This window comes from Sorghum bicolor, chromosome 1, assembly GCF_000003195.3.
Source record: "Sorghum bicolor cultivar BTx623 chromosome 1, Sorghum_bicolor_NCBIv3, whole genome shotgun sequence".
Classification (NCBI taxonomy): Eukaryota; Viridiplantae; Streptophyta; class Magnoliopsida; order Poales; family Poaceae; genus Sorghum; species Sorghum bicolor.
The window spans coordinates 57266602-57285343 of record NC_012870.2 but is presented as its reverse complement, the minus strand read 5'-3'; the positions used below and the strand labels follow the sequence as shown (position 1 = coordinate 57285343).

The following is an 18742-nucleotide window of genomic DNA, read 5'->3' as shown; positions in this document are numbered from 1 at the left end:
ACTAAGCGTGCATATCATAGTGTTGGGTATGCAGAACAATAAATTATCTCTTGTTTAGAAAATAACAAAGAGATACGATAATCTCACATTGTAAGAGTATTGGGAGAAAATAATAGTTGTCAACAATGCTACCTCTATAATTGCAAATGTTTCTCTTATGAGAACCCGGATCCGGAAAACAAAGTCCATGGCAAAGTCGCTTGAAGCGATTATATCGGGTCAACGAAGGAAGCAATTGAGGTTGAATCTCCTACTAAGAAGAATTAAATGTTCTGCAATATCTCTGGCAAATGAAATAAATAAATATGAAATATGCAGTTAGTAAAGTGGATCCTGAAAATCCATATAGTTTATGAAGAACAGAAATCGCAACATATGGAAATTAAATCTCATACTAAGTATTAAAAAGTTTAAGGTGGAATAATATATTCCTGAATGAATATTGAAGTCTCAAGAAGAGCATGTCCTAGAAGGAATAGTCATTGAATGACTTTATAGTGAAGAACACTATCTCATTATGTATATCACATAATGAACTCTCATGTAGTAGAGAATATTTCTCATAGAGAAATATTATTCAATAGAAATGAGAATATCCTTAAAGGATTTAATCCATGAAGGATTTTCCAGTTGATTCTTGAAAAACACCATTAGTCCCTGAAGTGAATGTAGATCCGAGAAAAAAATAAATTGAGGAATTCTAAATACCGTGAAGGTATCATCAAAACACTCAGAAAGTGTATATTGTGATTTTCGTACCATAGAAGGTATAAAAATAATGGTGATTTTGGTAATTGAATTGTCCCCTAAATACCAAATGCAAGACTGGATTTATTGTTTAGTGGTATAATCAAAATCTCGAAGATTTGTAGAATATATAATTTAAAATCTACTAAACAAGAAATATAAGTTTGATGCACTATCTAGAAGATATTGAATATTATAAGTTATTTACCCCATAATCCTCTGAAAGGATTTATTATCCTGAAGATAATTTTTATTTATTTTGCACAACTAATCAGTGGTCATTTATACATAAAGCATATTGCTCTTATTTATACCCATATAATTCATAGAAGAATTATGAGTCAACTTTTTGAAAGATATAGTATTGTGGTACTGCATACCATTAATTAAGCACACATTTGTGAACAATGTGATTTGAACAATAAAGTTCAAAATTTGGCATTATGAGGGGGAGCATATTTTTATTAAATCTACCTTGAAGGTAAACCAATAGAATTACAAAGATCAAGTAGATCATATTTGCTAAAACATTGAAGTTTATGCATAAATCATGAAGATAAATATCTATTCATGAAGAATAGAATATCCTAAAGAATACATGACCACGAAGGATAAATGTTGTACTCTTTTTTCCTATGTGAGTTTTTACTTGAAGGTTTCTCACACAAGGTTTTTAACGAGACAATATGTGCAATACAATTAACGAATGTGATGTACTCTTTTCTCCAAAAACCGTTTTTTTCCATTTGGTTTTCGGATGGAGTTTTTAATGAGGCATGTGCATATCGTGGTAATTGCCCAAGGGGGAGTGTTGTAAAACATACGGACTTGATCCTAGAAGGAAAGGAGAAGGAGGAATCCTAATCCTAGTCCGTTTGTATGTGGGCTCTTACCAAAACTCTTAGACCTTGACAGGACTATATATACGTGTGCTTAATTAATAGTCTCCCTATCTTGTGTCTATTCGTTTTTCTACTTTCATCTACTATATTGATCATGAGAGACGAAGAGGAAAAGGTCCCAACCGCTGGCACGTTTTATAAGAAACACAACCAAGAGCAGCTAAACAGCGTATGGTACATCTTTATTTACTCACTTATATTTATTTGTTATCACTGCACGCTAGTTGATCCATACAAGGCAATCTTCAAATGTACAGCGCTATACAGACTTAACATACAGAGTAAGAATCCAACATCCGTTATCCCACGCACGGGTAAGGCTCGGCGGCGTCTGCAGCTGCTGAGTTGCATGCAGGAGCGATCAGTAGGCGTCATCGGCGTCTGCCTCTTCGTCGTCGCTCTCCAGCTCTGCCATCTCGGCCAGCAGCGCCGAGTCGACCACCTTGGACATGTCACCGGGGGTCTTGGCCTCCTGAACAATCCGCATGATCTCGTCCACGGCCTGCGCCGGCTCGGCGGCATCCGAGTCCTTGTAGTTGGCCTTCTCCCTCTCCGAGATCTCCCTCGGCAGGTTCTTCAGGAACCACGGGTGATGCTTTATCTCCGGGATCGTGATCCTCTTTAGGCAGACAAAGTTTCAGAAGAATTCACTTTTTCAGACATCACGTTGAAAATTATAAGTCCAGGGTTGCAGGATGCAAAGCTCAGTCTAATCAGCATATGAAATATATTTGCCTTTTGGGGGGTAATCTGAACTCTGAAGATTAGGCTAACTTGGATTTACTGAACTGAGAGAGGAAGTACCTTTGAAGGATCGGCAACGAATATTTGAGACAGAAGGCGCCTGCACTCTGAAGACACTCTCACATAATCCGGGATGGAGTATTGCACGCCAAGAATTCTCTGCCAAGCACAGCCACAGGGGACACATTTGAATTGCTTTCAGATTCACCAAACAAGCAACCGAAGCAAGTTGTGATAACCGGCACAAGGGGAAGAGAGATGCTTACGCTGATCGTTTTCCGGAAGTTCCTTGGATCCTCAGGATCTTCAAATGGATATGATCCCACGAGCATCACGTACAGTGTGACACCACAGGACCAAACGTCTGCTACCTGGACGACGAGAATGAGTGAAGTATCAGAAAATTCAGAAGCCATAAAAAGCAGCTCGTTTTCACTGAAAATGCTTGCACTGAAGACAAGCAGGATAGGAAGCTGTGTATCCTTAAAGTGCTCTTTTCATGAGTTGCAGAAAGTACTGCTGCAGTATTTAGAAAACAAAACATGCCTGTCTGAAGGAGGCCAACTTCAAGTCTTAAAAACAATGATACAAAAAAGGGGGCTTAAGCATTTATGCCCCCGTTTTGTAGCAGAAACACTAAACTCACCAAAAAAAAACAAAAAAAAACTGAAGGAGCTACAAGTTCCAGTTTTGTAAGTGCTGCCAACCTTTTACCTCGTTGGTTGATGTAAGAAAAAAAGCAGAAACACATACAGCAAAGAACTGAGAATTGTCAAACATACAGTTTAGTAAATAGTAACTCACCTTTCCGTCATACTCTTTTCTGGAAAGAACCTCCGGCGCTATGTATGCTGGAGTTCCAACTGTTGATTTTGGTTTGGAATGCAGCAAAGCAGACTGAAAAGCACACTAGCAAAGTTTGTAACTGATTGAACGACACCAGAGAAGTCAGTTGCTGGTAAAGTTAGGATGCATAACAGAGCTGGAGTAGTATCCATATACAGCACCTTTGAGTAACCAAAGTCACAAATTTTCACGCGAGGTGTTGGACTCCCATCAAGGAGGGTATTCTCAAGTTTAAGATCACGGTGACAAATTTCCTGCATTTGCAGTTGCAGTTCATTAAAACTTACACTCCACTATTCATGAACTTGTGAACTTCTCGAAGCAAAGCCATACCATAGAGTGACAGTAGCTGACCCCTGATATCAACTGCTGAAAGAAATACCTGGACTGTTGACATTTAAAAGATAGGGAGCACATAACATTAGTTAAACATGGTTCGGGGTGAGAAAATAGGTTGGCGATAGGATGAATATAGAGCCAAAACAAACCTCATCTTCACTGAATCGCCCTGCTGTGGTGATTTTCTCAAATAGCTCTCCACCAGCAGCATATTCCATGACAATAGCAAGATGTGTGGGTGTTAAACAAACCTGTTACCAATATATTCGCAGAACAAAGTATGAGATTTGCAATGCAGTTTGGTATTAAGATGATAGATTGTTCATTTTATGAAATGGTTCAGCAAGGGTCATACTTTTTTTTATTGAAAAATACAGCAAGAACTTTGCCATAATTTTCTTAGAACTTTAGAAGAAAAGAATCGTTCCAGTTTTTAGGGAAAGCCATGCCCAAAATCCTTACGACTAAAGGGTAAAAACTACCCAACAAGAACAACTAAAAACAGGCTCAATCAATCTTGCAACACCTTTCTTAGGGCTCTCAAGTCTCAAGCCTGTAACATTGAGCACAACTGCACACTACGAATCAACTAGACAACTCGCATAAAAAACCACACACTAAACAAGACAAGACACAGGAGTTGCAATGGAAGACTGCACCAGAAAACAGCTAGGGTCATAGTTTGTGCAACTCAGCTAACAGTACTTCCAGTGCTGCTTAGCGTTACAAACTGGCAGATTTAGTCATCAAGCAAACAGCCGAAAATAGAACGCTATCCTTTATAATGTTCCAAAAAGAGCACCACCAGTGCAGTGCTATGAAACAATCAAATTCGACAGAAACAATCAATAAAGATATCAATCCATTGGTGAGTCCAAAATTCCCGAATTACCTCCTTGAACCGTACAATGTTAGGGTGCCGGAGCGACTGGTGATTGATGATCTCCCTCTGCACATTCTCATCAATCTGCGCAGAAAGACACAACTCACGAAAGTAGTATCCAAGAAACACACAGAACTCAAGTCAGAGCCACTTTCTAAACTAAAATTCCCATTTCTCGACCATCCAACACCCCACCAATCCGAATTTAGAAGCAGCACCAGCAACCCCCAAACTCAAGCCACACGAACGGGAGGCAGAAGCCTCTACGTACGTACCTTCTTGCCCCTCTCGATGTACTTGACGGCGACGAGCTCCTTGGTCCGCTTGTCCCTGACCAGCCTCGCCACCCCGAAGTTGCCGGCCCCAAGCTCCTTCAGCGCCTCGTACCTCTCCTCCATCAGCAGCGGTCCCGATCCCGACGACCTTAGACCTCCCAAGAATGGCGAGTTGTTGGCGACACCGAACAAAAGGAATCTCTCCCAGCAGAGAAGAGCCAGGCGACCAACCCAAATACCCAATCACAAGTGCGAGCGAACTCCAACCAAACCAGACGTGACCGGAACCGGATAGAGAATTCTCTCCGTCGCAGTCGGCGGTCGCGGCTCGACGGGAAAGCGACGAAGTGACGAACACACGGGGCGGTGGGGGGTTTTGGTCTGTTGGACTTGGACTTGGAGGCCAAGCGACGCGAGGTCAGGCCGGCGATGACAGGGGTGACGTGGCTGCGGGAGTCCGGAGCAAGGACCTGCTTGGCGCGACGCGGCGGGGCGAGGGCCGCGATGCGCGACACGTGGAGGAGACAGCGGTGTTCCTCAGAAGGGCGGTCGTGGCCGCGTAGGCCCGGAGTCGGAGTGGCATGACTGGCATCGCATTCGCTATTGTACGGGACCCACGTGGCGTGGGCCGTGGGGTTGCTCTACGGCTCTAGCCTAGCCCGTCGGCAGGCTGGGTGGGCGAGCGCCTAGTGGGCTGGATGAAAATTTTTTAAAGTTATATCGGATGTGTCGTAAGAACGTCGGTAGAGGTTTTTAAAAATTAATAAAAAGCAAATTATATAGCTAGTCTAGAAACTACAAGACAAATATATTAAGTATAATTAATCTGACATTAGCACATGCGGCTTACTGTAGCACTTAAGGTTAATCATAGACTAACTAGGCTTAAAAGATTTGTCTCGTGATTTTTAACTAAACTGTGTAATTAGTTTATTTTTTATCTACATTTAATGTTTTATGCATGTGTCCAAATATTCGATGGGATAGATAAAAAAATTTTAGGTGGAAAACTAAACAGGGCCTAAGAGCAGTTAAATCCACGTCAGAAAAAGTGCCACTTTAGAGCAAGTATTATAATGGGCTGTAAGAGCATATCCAAGAGTTTGCCAAATCTTACTTGGCAAATCTTGTGATTTGGCAAGTGTTTAAACCATATGGCAAATGCAAAAAGATTGTATCTCCAATAGTTTGTCATTTAGGTTTGGTAAAATTAAAAAACTAGGCCCACTTCTAAACCACATCAACTAATTTTCATTGTCGTCTCATCTGGCCGCGCGCCGCTGCGCGGACAATTCACAAGAACTGAAAAGAAATACTAGGTTGCTGCAATAAACAAAACAAAAATACTAGGTTGCGGAAAAAGAAGACAAAATTTTACAATACTAGCTTCATGACTGCAAAAGAAAAGGACAAGCCTAGCTTCTATCCCTAGCTGGACACACAGTCCATGCCTAGCTTCTATCCCTAGCTAGACACACAGTCCATGCCTAGCTTCTATCCCTAGCTGGACACACAGTCCATGCATGTCCTCTGAACAAATAAAGTGCTCATCTGATGGGACGGGATGGAGGCCAGCGCCCCTTTTCATCTAGCTTCTATCCCTAGGCCTTGTTTAGTTCACATTGAAATTCAAAAACTTTTTAAGATTCTCCGTCACATCAAATCTTGTGGCACATGTATGAAGCACTAAATATAGAAGAAAACAAAAACTAATTGCATAGTTTATCTATAATTTACGAGAAGAATCTTTTGAGCCTAGTTAATTTATGATTGGACAATATTTATCACAAACAAACGAAAATACTACAGTACCAAAATCCGAAATCTTTTTGAAACTAAACAAGGCCATAGCTGGACACACAGTCCATGCATGTCCTCTGAACAAATAAAGTGCTGATCGATGGGATGGGATGGAGGCCAGCGCCATTGCCCACTTTTCATCTGCTCACCACGGCATGCGTGTGTTGATCTGATTGCTGACTTCGCTGGACAGGTGAAGATTCCTGGCGCGCGCGGGAGATAGCCGGCAGCGGCTCTACACGCGATGGCAAGCGTAGTTCTGCGCGCAAATATGCGCGTATTCACCCAAAAAATGCCAACTCCCCAAATTATGCCAAGCCAGTTACCAAACTGTTGGACCATAATTTTTCATGTTTTACCAAAACAAATAAGGATAGCAAGTGCTTTTAGCAAACTCTTGGAGATGCTCTAAGCTGGCTAAATGCTGAGGTGGAGGAGAGAAGAGAAGAGAAAAGAGAGAGGAGAAGCAGGCTGTAACCTTACAGCCAGCTTAGGCACAGGAACCAAGAAACTTTGTGTGAGTGATAAGTGGGTCATATATTAATAGTGAATAGCTAACTATTGTATAGGTGGGCTGGGAAAAGGCTATAAGGAACCTTACCGCCAACAAGTGGGCTGTATTATTAAGGCCTTGTTTAGTTCACACCAAAAACCAAAAAATTTTCAAAATTCCCCGTCACATCGAATATTTCGGTATATGCATGAAGCATTAAATATAGATGAAAATAAAAATCAATTGCACAGTTTACATGTAAATCACGAGACGAATCTTTTGATCCTAGTTAGTCCATAAATGGACAATATTTGCCACAAACAAACGAAAGTGCTACAGTAGCGAAATCTAAAATCTTTTCACATCTAAACAAGGCCTAAACTTGCTCTTAGGAGAGAGGTGGTGGAACCAGCGCTTACTTCTCGCCGGCTGAAACACAAAATACGAGGGGAAACAGCTCTCTTGCAGCCTGATGCTAGCGAGGAGCCTGTGTTTGGTCCTACTTGTGATCATGTGATTGGTCCCAACTGGAAAGTATTATACAAGTAGACTATACTGTTTACTGTATGTGGCATGGCAGTTTTATTTAGCTAGTATTGGGCTAAATTATTAGCTTTGTTCTAAAAGAAAAAAATGACCTAGTGGGCCGCTTGTTAGCAGGGTTCGGTGGCAGTCCGAGAGCCCCTTTTTAGTCTCCCGTGCCACGCGTAGACCCATGCAGGCCCAGTTTTGCTTGAACATCGCACATGCTTTTGTTATTATTATGGGCCTAAAAGATATACTGCCATGTGCAAATTGGTTTAGGCCAATCTTTGCTATCAAGATCGAGTTGGATTAATTTTGCGCAAATTTGCGAGGGATGTCGACCCCCATAAGACAAGATCATCCCTATCCGACAATCAAGTTGGCATTGAGGAATGCAGGAATTATTTTTTCAGAGAATCAAAACTTGTCTCGTGAAAACAAGTCTGTCTACAGCCAATGACCAATGGATCCAACAGTTGTAGTTGATCAGGGTGTTAGCTCTATTTTGTTTGTCTCCTTCTTCGTCTCTTTAAGCTGCTCGGTGTAGCTTTGTGTTTCCTTGTGTTTCTCTGTGTAGCCCTGTTTAGCTTTGTTTTGTTTTGTTTTTCCTGTAGTGTCGGCTTCTTGTACTCCTTTTGTTTTATTAACAAAGTTCTCTGCAGGGACCTGGCCCTTTCAGTTCTCTCAGGAAAAGACCATCCCTATCCCCTCTCTCTGTATATGAGAGATTACAGCCGATTAAGGCATCCAATCAATCAAAAAACAAACCAATCTACTATTTTACATTTTCCAAACCTTAGCTCTTCCAACCCCGTATCTGTTGTTCTACAAGCTTCTCGATAGAGTTTACGGATGTTCTAGGTGGCCTTATTACGCTTCATGGAATTTCGCTTGAAACCAAAGATAACTTGCTTTACTGAATTTCTTGGACCAGGACTTTGTTTTTGGGAGAAAAAGGGCCATTTATGATCTACTTCCCTGGTGTGTTCCCTTCACAAAGATAGCCTCCTCTTGCTCTTATTCTTACTCGGTGGAGTACAGTAGTTCTAAAGCTCCTTTCTTTCAAGGAAAAGTTGCCTATCTTTCTTGGTTCAGAATGCAATCCCGTTGAAAACAAACAATTGCCTTATGGAAAAATCAGTTGAGAGGCAAGGAATGTAAACCACGTATGAGCGAGCGCAGCTAGCGAAATGTTTTCAAGTGAGTCAAGCCTAATACAATCAAAAGGAAGTGGAGTCAATGCTAGAAGCCTAAAACTCAAACAGTTCCCTAGAGGGTCATTCTTTCATTGAAGAGAATAAAGAGGACGACGAGCTCCTTCCCAAGCGATATTTCTAATATTCTTTTGCGGAGTCCGGCCCAATCAATTTTCTCTAGCTCACTATATTTTCAATCTTCGAGTGACTCGTACAATACAAATAATTTCCACCTATTACATGACATGTTAATCTAGTTGCGGAAAATATTCACCTTTCCCATAACATTTTTATCTAAAAAAAGGCGTTCCAAAATCCTAATTTTGTACATGTAATGTCTTTGATTTGATCTGGAAGTTAGCTTCGCTTCATGAGAAGCTTGAGAGATAACTTGGTGAAAGCACACAACTTGAGATAAAATCAAACGCCAGATTCGTTAATCTCCAATCAATCACAATCACGTGCAAGGGCAATGATTGTAGTATAATAATCTATAATCTATTCGGCCTTGATTTTGATCTTATATATAGTATAGGACAAAAGTCTTGATCTTATAACTCTAGAACAAAAAGCCAGATAGCACTCCACCAAGCAACGGGATAGCATGAAGAGTAGTAATTATTCGAACCAACGATAGTGACACTGACAATGTTGTTAACAAACCGTAATATAACTCTAGGACAAAAGCCAGATAGCGCTCCACCGCCCAATGCAATAGCACGAAGAGCAGCCATCATTTGAACCAACGGTAGTGACACTGATAATGTTGTTAACAAACTATAATATAACTCTAGAACAAAAGCCAGATAGCGCCCCATTGCCCAACAAGATAGCATGAAAAGCAGCCATCACTCGAATCAATGGTAGTGACATTGACAATGTTGTTAACAAACCATAATACAAAAGCCAGATAGTACTCTACCGCCCAACGAGATAGCGCAAAGAGCCGCTATCATTTGAACCAACAGTAGTGACACTGACAATAGTATTAACAAACCGGAACAAAGTCTATATGAAGTCAGAATCAAATTCTGATCAAAACGAGTCAAAACAGAATAACTGTTAGAGCAACCAGATTCCTCTAAAGGAAGACATACTAAGATGTCGTTGATTCTCTCAGCTAATAGTTAGCTACAAAAATTATCTTTAGTAGATCCAAAAACCATAACTAATAGCCCAACTAATAATTTAAAATAAACTATCTAGTCACTAAAAGTATTAACTAGTTCATATAGCTAAGATCATATTTGAGCCATAGAGCTAATGATTAGCTGCTCATTTAGATCTGAACAAGTCTATCTGATAGTCCAATCAATTACGAGCTTGTCTGGATTCTTACGACTTAGTTGGCTAATTGTATAGTTTGCCTGTAATTTGAGAGACGAATCTTTTGACCTCTTTAGTTGAACAATAATTACCAAATGCAAATAAAAGTGTTACAATATGCAAAACAAAAAATTTTACCAATTAAACAATGCCTAAGCTGAGAACCTATTTGGATTCTCAGCTAAAATATCATGTAATATCTTATCTACTACCAAACTGATAGTTGGCTAGTAGATGATTTCTCACAACTAGCCACTAATAATTATCTGGATGGATCCAAACAGTAGATATCTTAATCAAACCTGTTCTAATTCAGTAATTTAGAAGCTAACAATCAGACTCAAGCTTATTTGAGATTATTATCTCGATCAAAAAACGCATGGGTCAATCAGAATAATCGACCGGAATCTGAGACGCCGTCGCCGTCCCCGCCCGCCGGCTGCGGGGCCTGCGGCAGGTGACTCCGCGACTGTAACAACCTTCCACAGGTTGGTGCGTGCGCCACCACCCTCCCGTAGTGCCAGTTATATTCCGGGCATGGCGAGCGACGCGCGAGGCTGGGAATAACCGCACGGTGCGCTGTCGCGTGCCGAATCGCTTGTGTTGTGCCGTCGTGCGGCTTCTTCTCGGCGCCCTTTTTTCGCCGCATGTTTTGGCCCTTTTCCAGTAGAAGAAGCGTCGAAGGGGACGCGCACATGCGCCGGCGTGGCGGAGACTGACCCGCGACCCCCAAGGCCGTTTCGGGGAAGGGCGGCCGCCCCGGCCCAGCCTCCTGGTCCCGGGGCCAGGGACCAGGGACCAGGGGCTCAGCTCCCCGCCTCGTCTCGGCCTGGCTGGGTCGGTTCGCCTTCGCCCTCGCTCCGACGCGTGGTCGGCGCGACCAGTGGGCGACTCCCTCGGGCCTCGGCTCCTGGTCCGTTCCGCTTCCGCACCCCGCTTCGACCAACCAGTCGCCGCCGCGTCGCATCGCCTCCTTTTCCCCCTCCCGCCCGGACGGCGGCCTCGCCTCGCCAGAAGAACCCAGGCTGCAGCCGAAACCCCAGTCTGCGTCATCCGACCCGCCTCGACGGCCCAGATCCACTCGCCCTCGTGCCCCTCACTCCCTCGCCTCCTCCGCGGCCGCGGCTCCGCGGCGAGGACAGCTGCGGGGCCATTTCTAGGCGGGAGCTAGCGAGGGCGGCGGGGCTAGCAGATTGGTTGGTTTCCAGTGCTTGTGCCCCGTTCTACGAAACGCCCCGCCGCGGCGATGGGGTGCTTCCATTCCACGGCGAAGCGGCAGCACCCTGGCTACGAGGACCCCGTGCACCTCGCCTCCCAAACCGCCTGTGAGTTCGCCGATCCCATCCCTTTGCCCTACGCGTACGAGCTACTCGCGTGAGCTCCACTCTTTTTTATTTATTTCTTATTTAGTTTTCAAAACAATGATTGCCGTGGTTGGAATGGGATTGGAGATGCCAAATGTTTCGCCCATATATCGGTGCCGTGGTTGGAATGGGATGTATCTGTGTACGAGCACTGGATGCGTGCTGCATGATCCTTACGTTTTTCTGTTATTTCTGAATTGCCCTCACTAGATCTTTCTAAGTACGTGCTTTTGTGTTTGCTTATGTAGTCAGCGTCAGCGAGGTTGAGGCTCTATTCGAGCTGTTCAAGAGCATAAGTGGTTCGGTGATTGATGATGGCCTGATCAACAAGGTATATTCTATTGCTCATCTCTGTATTACTTATCATATTGTCAGTTTTGGGTATGAACATCAAATATGCTCACTAGCCATGTTCTAGTTAGTTCTCCTTGCTGATTGTAAGACTGGAAAGTGAAACTTGTAATCCTATGTTTTGTATTTTTAATCTTCTCAGCTGCAGATATTATGCAGGAATGCCATTTTTATGTACTTTTCGTAGCTGTAGCTTGTAGGCACCAAGATTTACATTTAAATGCTTGTTTTCGTTCTGCTCATGATTTGTTCCTTTCCAAATGTTCCTTCTTTACAAGACAACCCGATGATACATGAAGTGCCCTACTTTGTATATCAAATGATCTCTCACTTCTACTACATTTTTTTTCCAACCAAAGATGCAATATCGAAACATACTCATAAGTTATCTGTCTAGATTGGAGTGAGCTGCCTGCCATCTCAGGTTATGGGCGTACAACAAAATACCTGTTAGAAATATTGATAAGTTATCTGTCTAGATTGGAGTGAGGTGCCATCTCAGGTTATGGGCGTACAACAATGAAATACCTGTTCGAAAATAAGCTACTGTAAATTTGAACTGCATAACTAGAGGAAGTCTATTTCGGTTCCATATTTATTTCAAAAATCATGTTATGTAAAGTTTTTGAACTGTCATGCTAAGTCATGCGGAATTATCACTTTATGCCATTGGGAACTAAAATTTTGTGGACATAAAAACCTAAGAGTGATTAATCTTTGCCATCATTTTATATTGCACAGGAAGAATTCCAGCTAGCATTGTTTAAGAATCAGAGGAAAGAAAATCTTTTCGCTAATCGGGTATGCATCTGCTTGACAACTATACTCATTTGAATTTCATCACTATTGTATTGTGCTTTAAGCACTATTGCCATCAGTTAAATTTACATGCTGGCCTCGCAGATATTTGACCTTTTCGATGTCAAGAAAAGGGGTGTCATTGATTTTGGTGACTTTGTCCGAGCTCTAAATGTGTTCCATCCAAATATCCCAATGGAAGAAAAAATTGATTGTAGGCTCTTATCTTTTCATTCCATTATGATTTGTTTGATCTCATATCTTTCTAAAAAGTTTGAACTACCTGACAGTCTCGTTCAAGCTATACGATATGGATGGCACAGGGTTTATTGAACGGAAGGAGGTAATTTTCTGGACCCTTCTGCATATATTTTCTGAATTTTAGTTTCTAAATGAAAATTAGTAAAATAGCTATAAAGAATATTTTTGTTGATGTTTGGTTGATTGGCCAGTGGCATAGACGATTATTTACTCATGAACTATGGGGAAACGATTCATGATCATTTACTGCTGAACGAAAGCATTGTGTCCTTTCTTGGCTAGCTAAAACTCGTGTAATCCTCCTGGTGCAGGTTAAGCAGATGTTAATTGCTCTCCTAGGAGAATCAGAAATGAGGCTATCTGATGAGATCATTGAGACAATCCTGGATAAGGTTCTTTTAAACATTTCATCAGAAATCAAATGGTTACTTGAGTCATAAATTGTTTCTGTGACCTGTACTGGAATTAAGACTTACAGCAAGTTACGTGGTAATGACAGACATTTTCAGATGCTGATGCAAATCAGGATGGCAAAATAGATAGAACAGAATGGGAGAATTTTGTCACAAGAAATCCTTCCTTGATGAAGATAATGACTCTGCCATACCTCAAGTAAGAATGTACAAAATAGAAATGTAGAATCATTTTATGGAGACTACAGCAAATATGGTAGAAAATAGAAATTTAAAAGCACATATATCTTTACCTCATGATACCTAAATAAGTGAATGATGTATCATTTTAAATCCCAACTGATGCCTCTGCCAGCAAAAATGAAATATCTAAGGTAACTGAGAGGATTGCTTCTACTTACACAATTTATTTGCCAGGAGTTCAGAATGTTTACTTGATCCACAGTTATTTTTCTTTCACCTGAAGGCTGAAAAATGAAACTTACAAAAAACTTATCTACTTTCTATGTGCTGTTGCCTCTTCAATCAGTTGTTTAGAGATTCAATGTTACTATCATAGTGTGTTACATTTATCTGACCCAGTACTGGCCAACATAAAATTTCTGCTTTGTGCTCTGCATGAACTTTGATTTGAAGCAACAAAAATACCTGCTAATGGTTTACCTTTGTCAATAATTCAGGGACATAACAACTACATTCCCCAGCTTTGTGTTTAACTCCGAAGTGGACGATCTCGTCACGTGACGACTATTCTCTCGATGTATAGTTAACAAGGAGTTTTTTCTTCCCTCAACCACAAAAAGGAGAACCTGTGGAGGGTTACGAGTGGAGATTTCCAGCTTTCTCTGGCATTATGAATGGAGGGTATATTCATGCGGCTACCAGGAAGGGTGCGTCAAATTGGTTGCCACAGATGTACGTGACAAGCTGTAGTTTTCACACAACGATAATGATGATGCTTTTGTGTTGGTGATGATTGAGAGTTAGAGTTAGTATGCAGAGATGAACATATTTCATTTTTACCGGTGGGAAGTCTCTGTTTTGTTTGTGAAACTGCGATGTGCTTGTCTGTACTGATCAAATCTGATTCTCGTCGTCGTAGTACTGCTTGATTCTACTCCTATTTTAGACAAATGACTTGGGGGTGGAGTGGTTAAAGGAGCTACACGAGGACACAGGTCTCAGAGTTAAATCTCCATCGCGCAGGGTGTGGATTTTCGCACGAACAATCGTGTATCTGGCTGTAATGACCATGCCATCACCATCGAGGATTCACCGCTGAGTGCCAAAACTGGTGGTAGTAGGTGGTTACGAGTTGAGTGCCAAAACTGGTGGTGATAGGTGGTTACGAACCAGCTGTGACGAGCTGTCTGTAGTGGTGTTGTGGTACAAAATAAAGATAAAAAGAGTATATTTTTAGAGTTTATTAGGGCATAACTCTTGTGTTAACATTGCCAGCTTGTTTGCTTGAGCTTTATCTGCTCTATTAGTCATTCAACAATGTTTTTCTCTCACAACAAAATCAACGTAGCTTGTTCGTTTGGCTGATAAGTCATGACTGAAAATACTATTTGTTGATTTGTTATGAGAGAAAAATACTGCTGAATGGCTGGTGTCGACGAAAGCTAGTCGGCAGTCTACCTTAGGGTATACCCACGGTAGTAGTTTGTCGGTAGACGGTGCGCAAACTACGAACTCGATGGTGGCGCAAGACACGGACAAGCTTTTTATCCAGGTTCGGCCGCCGAGTTGGCGTAATACCTACATCCTGCGTCTGATTGTATTGGATTGTGTTGAGAGATAATGTGTCCTAGGGGGGTCCCTTGCCCCTCCTTATATAGTCTGGAGGGCAGGGTTACAAATCTGGAAACTAATCCTAGTCGGTTACAATTGCCATGGATAATTTGATATCAATTCCTGTTCTAACCAACTAGAATCCCGCTTGATCTCCACGTCTTGTTTCCTTGCGCAAAACTCTAAGCTGTCGGATCAAGCCTTGAACTCGTCTCGTAATGGGCCAAGCCTCCTGACCCAAGTCTAGCCGTAAGGGTATAGGGGTTTATACCCCCACAGCTAGTCCCCGAGCACCATGTATTGTGATGTAACACGCCGTCTTGAGCTTCTTCGATCAGTGAGGCTTGACGTCTTCAATAAGCAGGAAAACCGCTCAAACAGTTGCAACGGTATTTTGACCAACTCAAAAGTCAGTTGATCAACATTGACATCGAAGAAGCAGGTTGTTCGAAGAATGCATGGTGCTCTAAATTAAAAAAGATTTCTTTCCTGGTGAAGTGTGCCCACTCTACTTTTAAGAAAAGTATAAACCTCAAAAAAGCAAGCATATTCACCGCAAGGTGAAGTGTGCCCACTCAGTCCCCGAGCCTGGTAGTAGGTGACGTAGGTGCGTGGTGCCAGGGTCAAAAGAAAAGTCCTCAAAGAAATTCTGTAACTGAGATGCATCGCCAGATGCATCGTACCGATGTAGTCCCCGAGCTTGCTGGAAGGCGAAGTATGAGCCTTGTAGCAAGGTCTAAAAAATTAATATTACCAGTCCGTCTGCAATTGAATAGACTGATCGACCAGTCCCCGGGTGTACAATAGTATGACCACCAGGACCCAAGTACCAAGTGCGCTCCTTAGAATTCTGCGTTGTTATGCTGGACGACCAGTCCCCGAGCATCAAGCGCTTAGTGGTCGGAGCGATATTTTGAAGTTCCGAGCTGATGGACTAGGCGACCAGTCCCCGAGCATCAAGTGCTCGGTGGTCGGTGCAGTCTTTGAAGTTCCGAACCGGTAGACTGGGCGACCAGTCCCCGAGCATTAAGTGCTCGGTGGTCGGTACAGTCTTTGAAGTTCCGAGTCGATAGACTGGGCGACCAGTCCCCTAGCATCAAGTGCTCGGTGGTCGGTATAGTCCCCGGATTGTTGACTCCCTACCAGCTTTGTCTGGTTGTTTTGAAAATTTTTCACACAAAGAGTTGACGTGACGAGACCTTCTGACGGGATGTCAGATGGATGCCTGAAAAGTTGCGCCTGGCAACTGTACAGCCGCCCTTTACGCGGTTTGAGAAAAGGAAACCATCAATTTGTGCGAAAACTCCGCCGCATTAATTGTTGATAATCATTGAAAACCAAAACGCCGCATCCGTCGTATGGCCCGCCCACTTCCCGAGGATGCGGGAAGTGGGAGGGGTGAAGTTGTGGGTTATAAGAGCTCGACAGTTCCCCCTTTACTGCTTACCCTGCCATTGCCTTCAAACCTTCCACTCTTTCCTCCTTCAATCATCTACACCTTCCAAACTCGAATCTTCTTCCTCGACTCCAATGGCGAAGAGCGACTCCAAGAAGAGGGCCGAGCTGATGGCCAAGGAGTGGAAGAAGTCCCGCAGCACCGCCAAGTCTCTTGGTGACCTCGTCAATATGGGGCTTCTGCACGGCCCAGAGCTCGGCGGCTGGAGAGCGCCGGAAGGAGAGAGCTTCCCCGACCCCCGTGCTGGTGAGATCGTGGTGTTCGAAGACTTCGTTAAGAGGAGTTTTGGGGTTCCCGTTCATCCCTTTCTTCAAGGTCTGCTTCTTTATTATGAGATCGGGATTTGCAATCTGCACCCGAACTCAATCCTTCTTATTTCTACTTTTATCCATTTGTGCGAAGCCTATGTTGGCATAGAGCCGCACTTCGACCTTTTCCGCTATCTTTTTTGTTTAAGAAAGAAGGGAGCAGTTGGAGGCTCCAAGGTTGCTGGTGGAGTATACCTCAACCTTCGCGACGGAATGAAAAACCGCTACCTGCACTGTCCATGGAACACTTCTCTGACCGAATGGTACAGGAAGTGGTTCTACATCAGGGAGGAACCGGGCAGCTCCACATTCTGCGACGTGGGATACATCCCTGAGAAGAGGGTGAGCTGGACCGACCGCCTAGAGTTCGACGGTCAAGTGGCGGACCTCATGAAGCTGATCGACTGGTCGCGCCTGGACGGGCTTGGCGTGGTCGGCAACTTCATTTGTCGTCGGGTGATGCCCTGTCAGAAAAGGGTGCACTCGGCGTACGAGTACGCCGGAAGCCTAGACCCGACCAGGATGCGACCTGAAGTCTTGGAGAAGGCGGAGGTGCAGCAGCTGTTGAACGAGCTGTTCAACTTCGCGGATGGGGGCTTCGTCCGTGGCAGTGATCGGGTGCAAGCCTTCAAGTTGGGGCGACCAGCACCTAAGGTATCTTACTGATCTTCTTTTCCTTAGCATTCGTTATTGTCTGCTGCTGACTTATTTTTGCTACTTCTTGCAGTTCGGAGATGTGGATCGGTGCGCGGTGTATGTGTCACTTGCACCCGGGATGGAAAATCCTGCGGGGGAGGAGCCGCCAGAGGAGGACGCTCGGTGTACCCGGTACACCAGCAGCGAGGAGGACCAGGCCCGTCCCATCCCGACCATCGAGGAGAGAGTCGCGGGGAAAAGGCCAATGGCGGCGGATCCTTCGCCTGCGGCGACGCTGCCAGCGGAGAGCAGCCAAGCACCGAAGCGTCGTCGGCTCGTCCGGATTACCGATGACGACGAGGAGGCCCCCCGGGCCTAACACAATTCTCCTCACACCTCTGCCAGGTCGTGTGGCCCCGCAATTTCAAGCTCGAAAAACTTAAAAAATACGATGACAAGGAAAATCCAGAGAACTGGATCACTCTCTATGAAATCGCCGTCCGATCAGCAGCGGGAGATGAGCACGTCATGGCAAACTACTTCCCCGTAGTCCTCGACCAAGCTGGTCATCAGTGGCTCCTTGGCTTGCCCGAGGACTCCTTCGACTCTTGGGAAGAGCTACGCCAGGCTTTCATCGACAACTTCATCGCCACATGCGAGCAGCCTGGAAACAAGTATGACCTCGAAAGGATAAGGGACAGGAAGAACGAACCTCTGCGCGACTACATCCGACGATTCTCGGATATGCGCCTTAAGATCCCAAAGATTTCCCACGACGAGGCCATCTCTGCCTTCATCAAGGGCCTGCGTTTCCATGAAGCACTGAGGAACAAGCTGTTGCGTAAACGGCCAACAACGGTGGCGGAGCTCCTTGCCACGGCCAAAAATTACGCCGATGCTGACGACGCAGAAAAACTAATCCGAGACGATGCGAGAGGTCCCGACCAGCCTCCCCGGCGAGACGACGGTCGCGGTCGCTACGACAACAGGAACCACCGCCGCCCCGACAACCGCGATCACAGAGAAGGTTGGGATCGGCGGCGCGACAACCGCGACGATTTCAGAGGAAAGCGCCCTCGCGACTACGACCACGAAGTAAATACGGTCAAGCGCCCCAACGGGCGGCGGGACTACCAAGAAGACTACAACAAAACGTTGAAGGGACCGTGCCAACTACATCCAAAGTCTAATCATACCATGGAAGAGTGCCGCGTCCTCAAAAGCATCTATACACGGCGGGCCGCCCAAGACGACTCCGCCAAGAAAAACGACAAGGGAGACGGGC

General features: G+C 44.1%; 2 protein-coding genes across 2 annotated transcripts; one reads left to right on the top strand and one right to left on the bottom strand.

Moving 5' to 3' along the window:
• On the bottom strand, nt 1805-5176 carry LOC110431683 (serine/threonine-protein kinase SAPK3). The gene is made up of 9 exons (XM_021451018.1): nt 4737-5176; nt 4471-4545; nt 3728-3829; nt 3573-3626; nt 3401-3493; nt 3198-3290; nt 2660-2764; nt 2454-2552; nt 1805-2268 (listed from the first exon to the last, which is right to left on the bottom strand). Exons 1-9 carry the CDS (start codon nt 4857-4859, stop codon nt 2011-2013), a joined length of 1002 nt encoding a protein of 333 aa, XP_021306693.1. The 5' UTR covers nt 4860-5176; the 3' UTR covers nt 1805-2010.
• Nucleotides 10959-14697, top strand: LOC8055628 (calcineurin B-like protein 1). Its single transcript, XM_002467427.2, has 8 exons — nt 10959-11401; nt 11689-11771; nt 12533-12592; nt 12695-12803; nt 12880-12932; nt 13162-13242; nt 13350-13462; nt 13944-14697. Exons 1-8 carry the CDS (start codon nt 11323-11325, stop codon nt 14005-14007), a joined length of 642 nt encoding a protein of 213 aa, XP_002467472.1. The 5' UTR covers nt 10959-11322; the 3' UTR covers nt 14008-14697.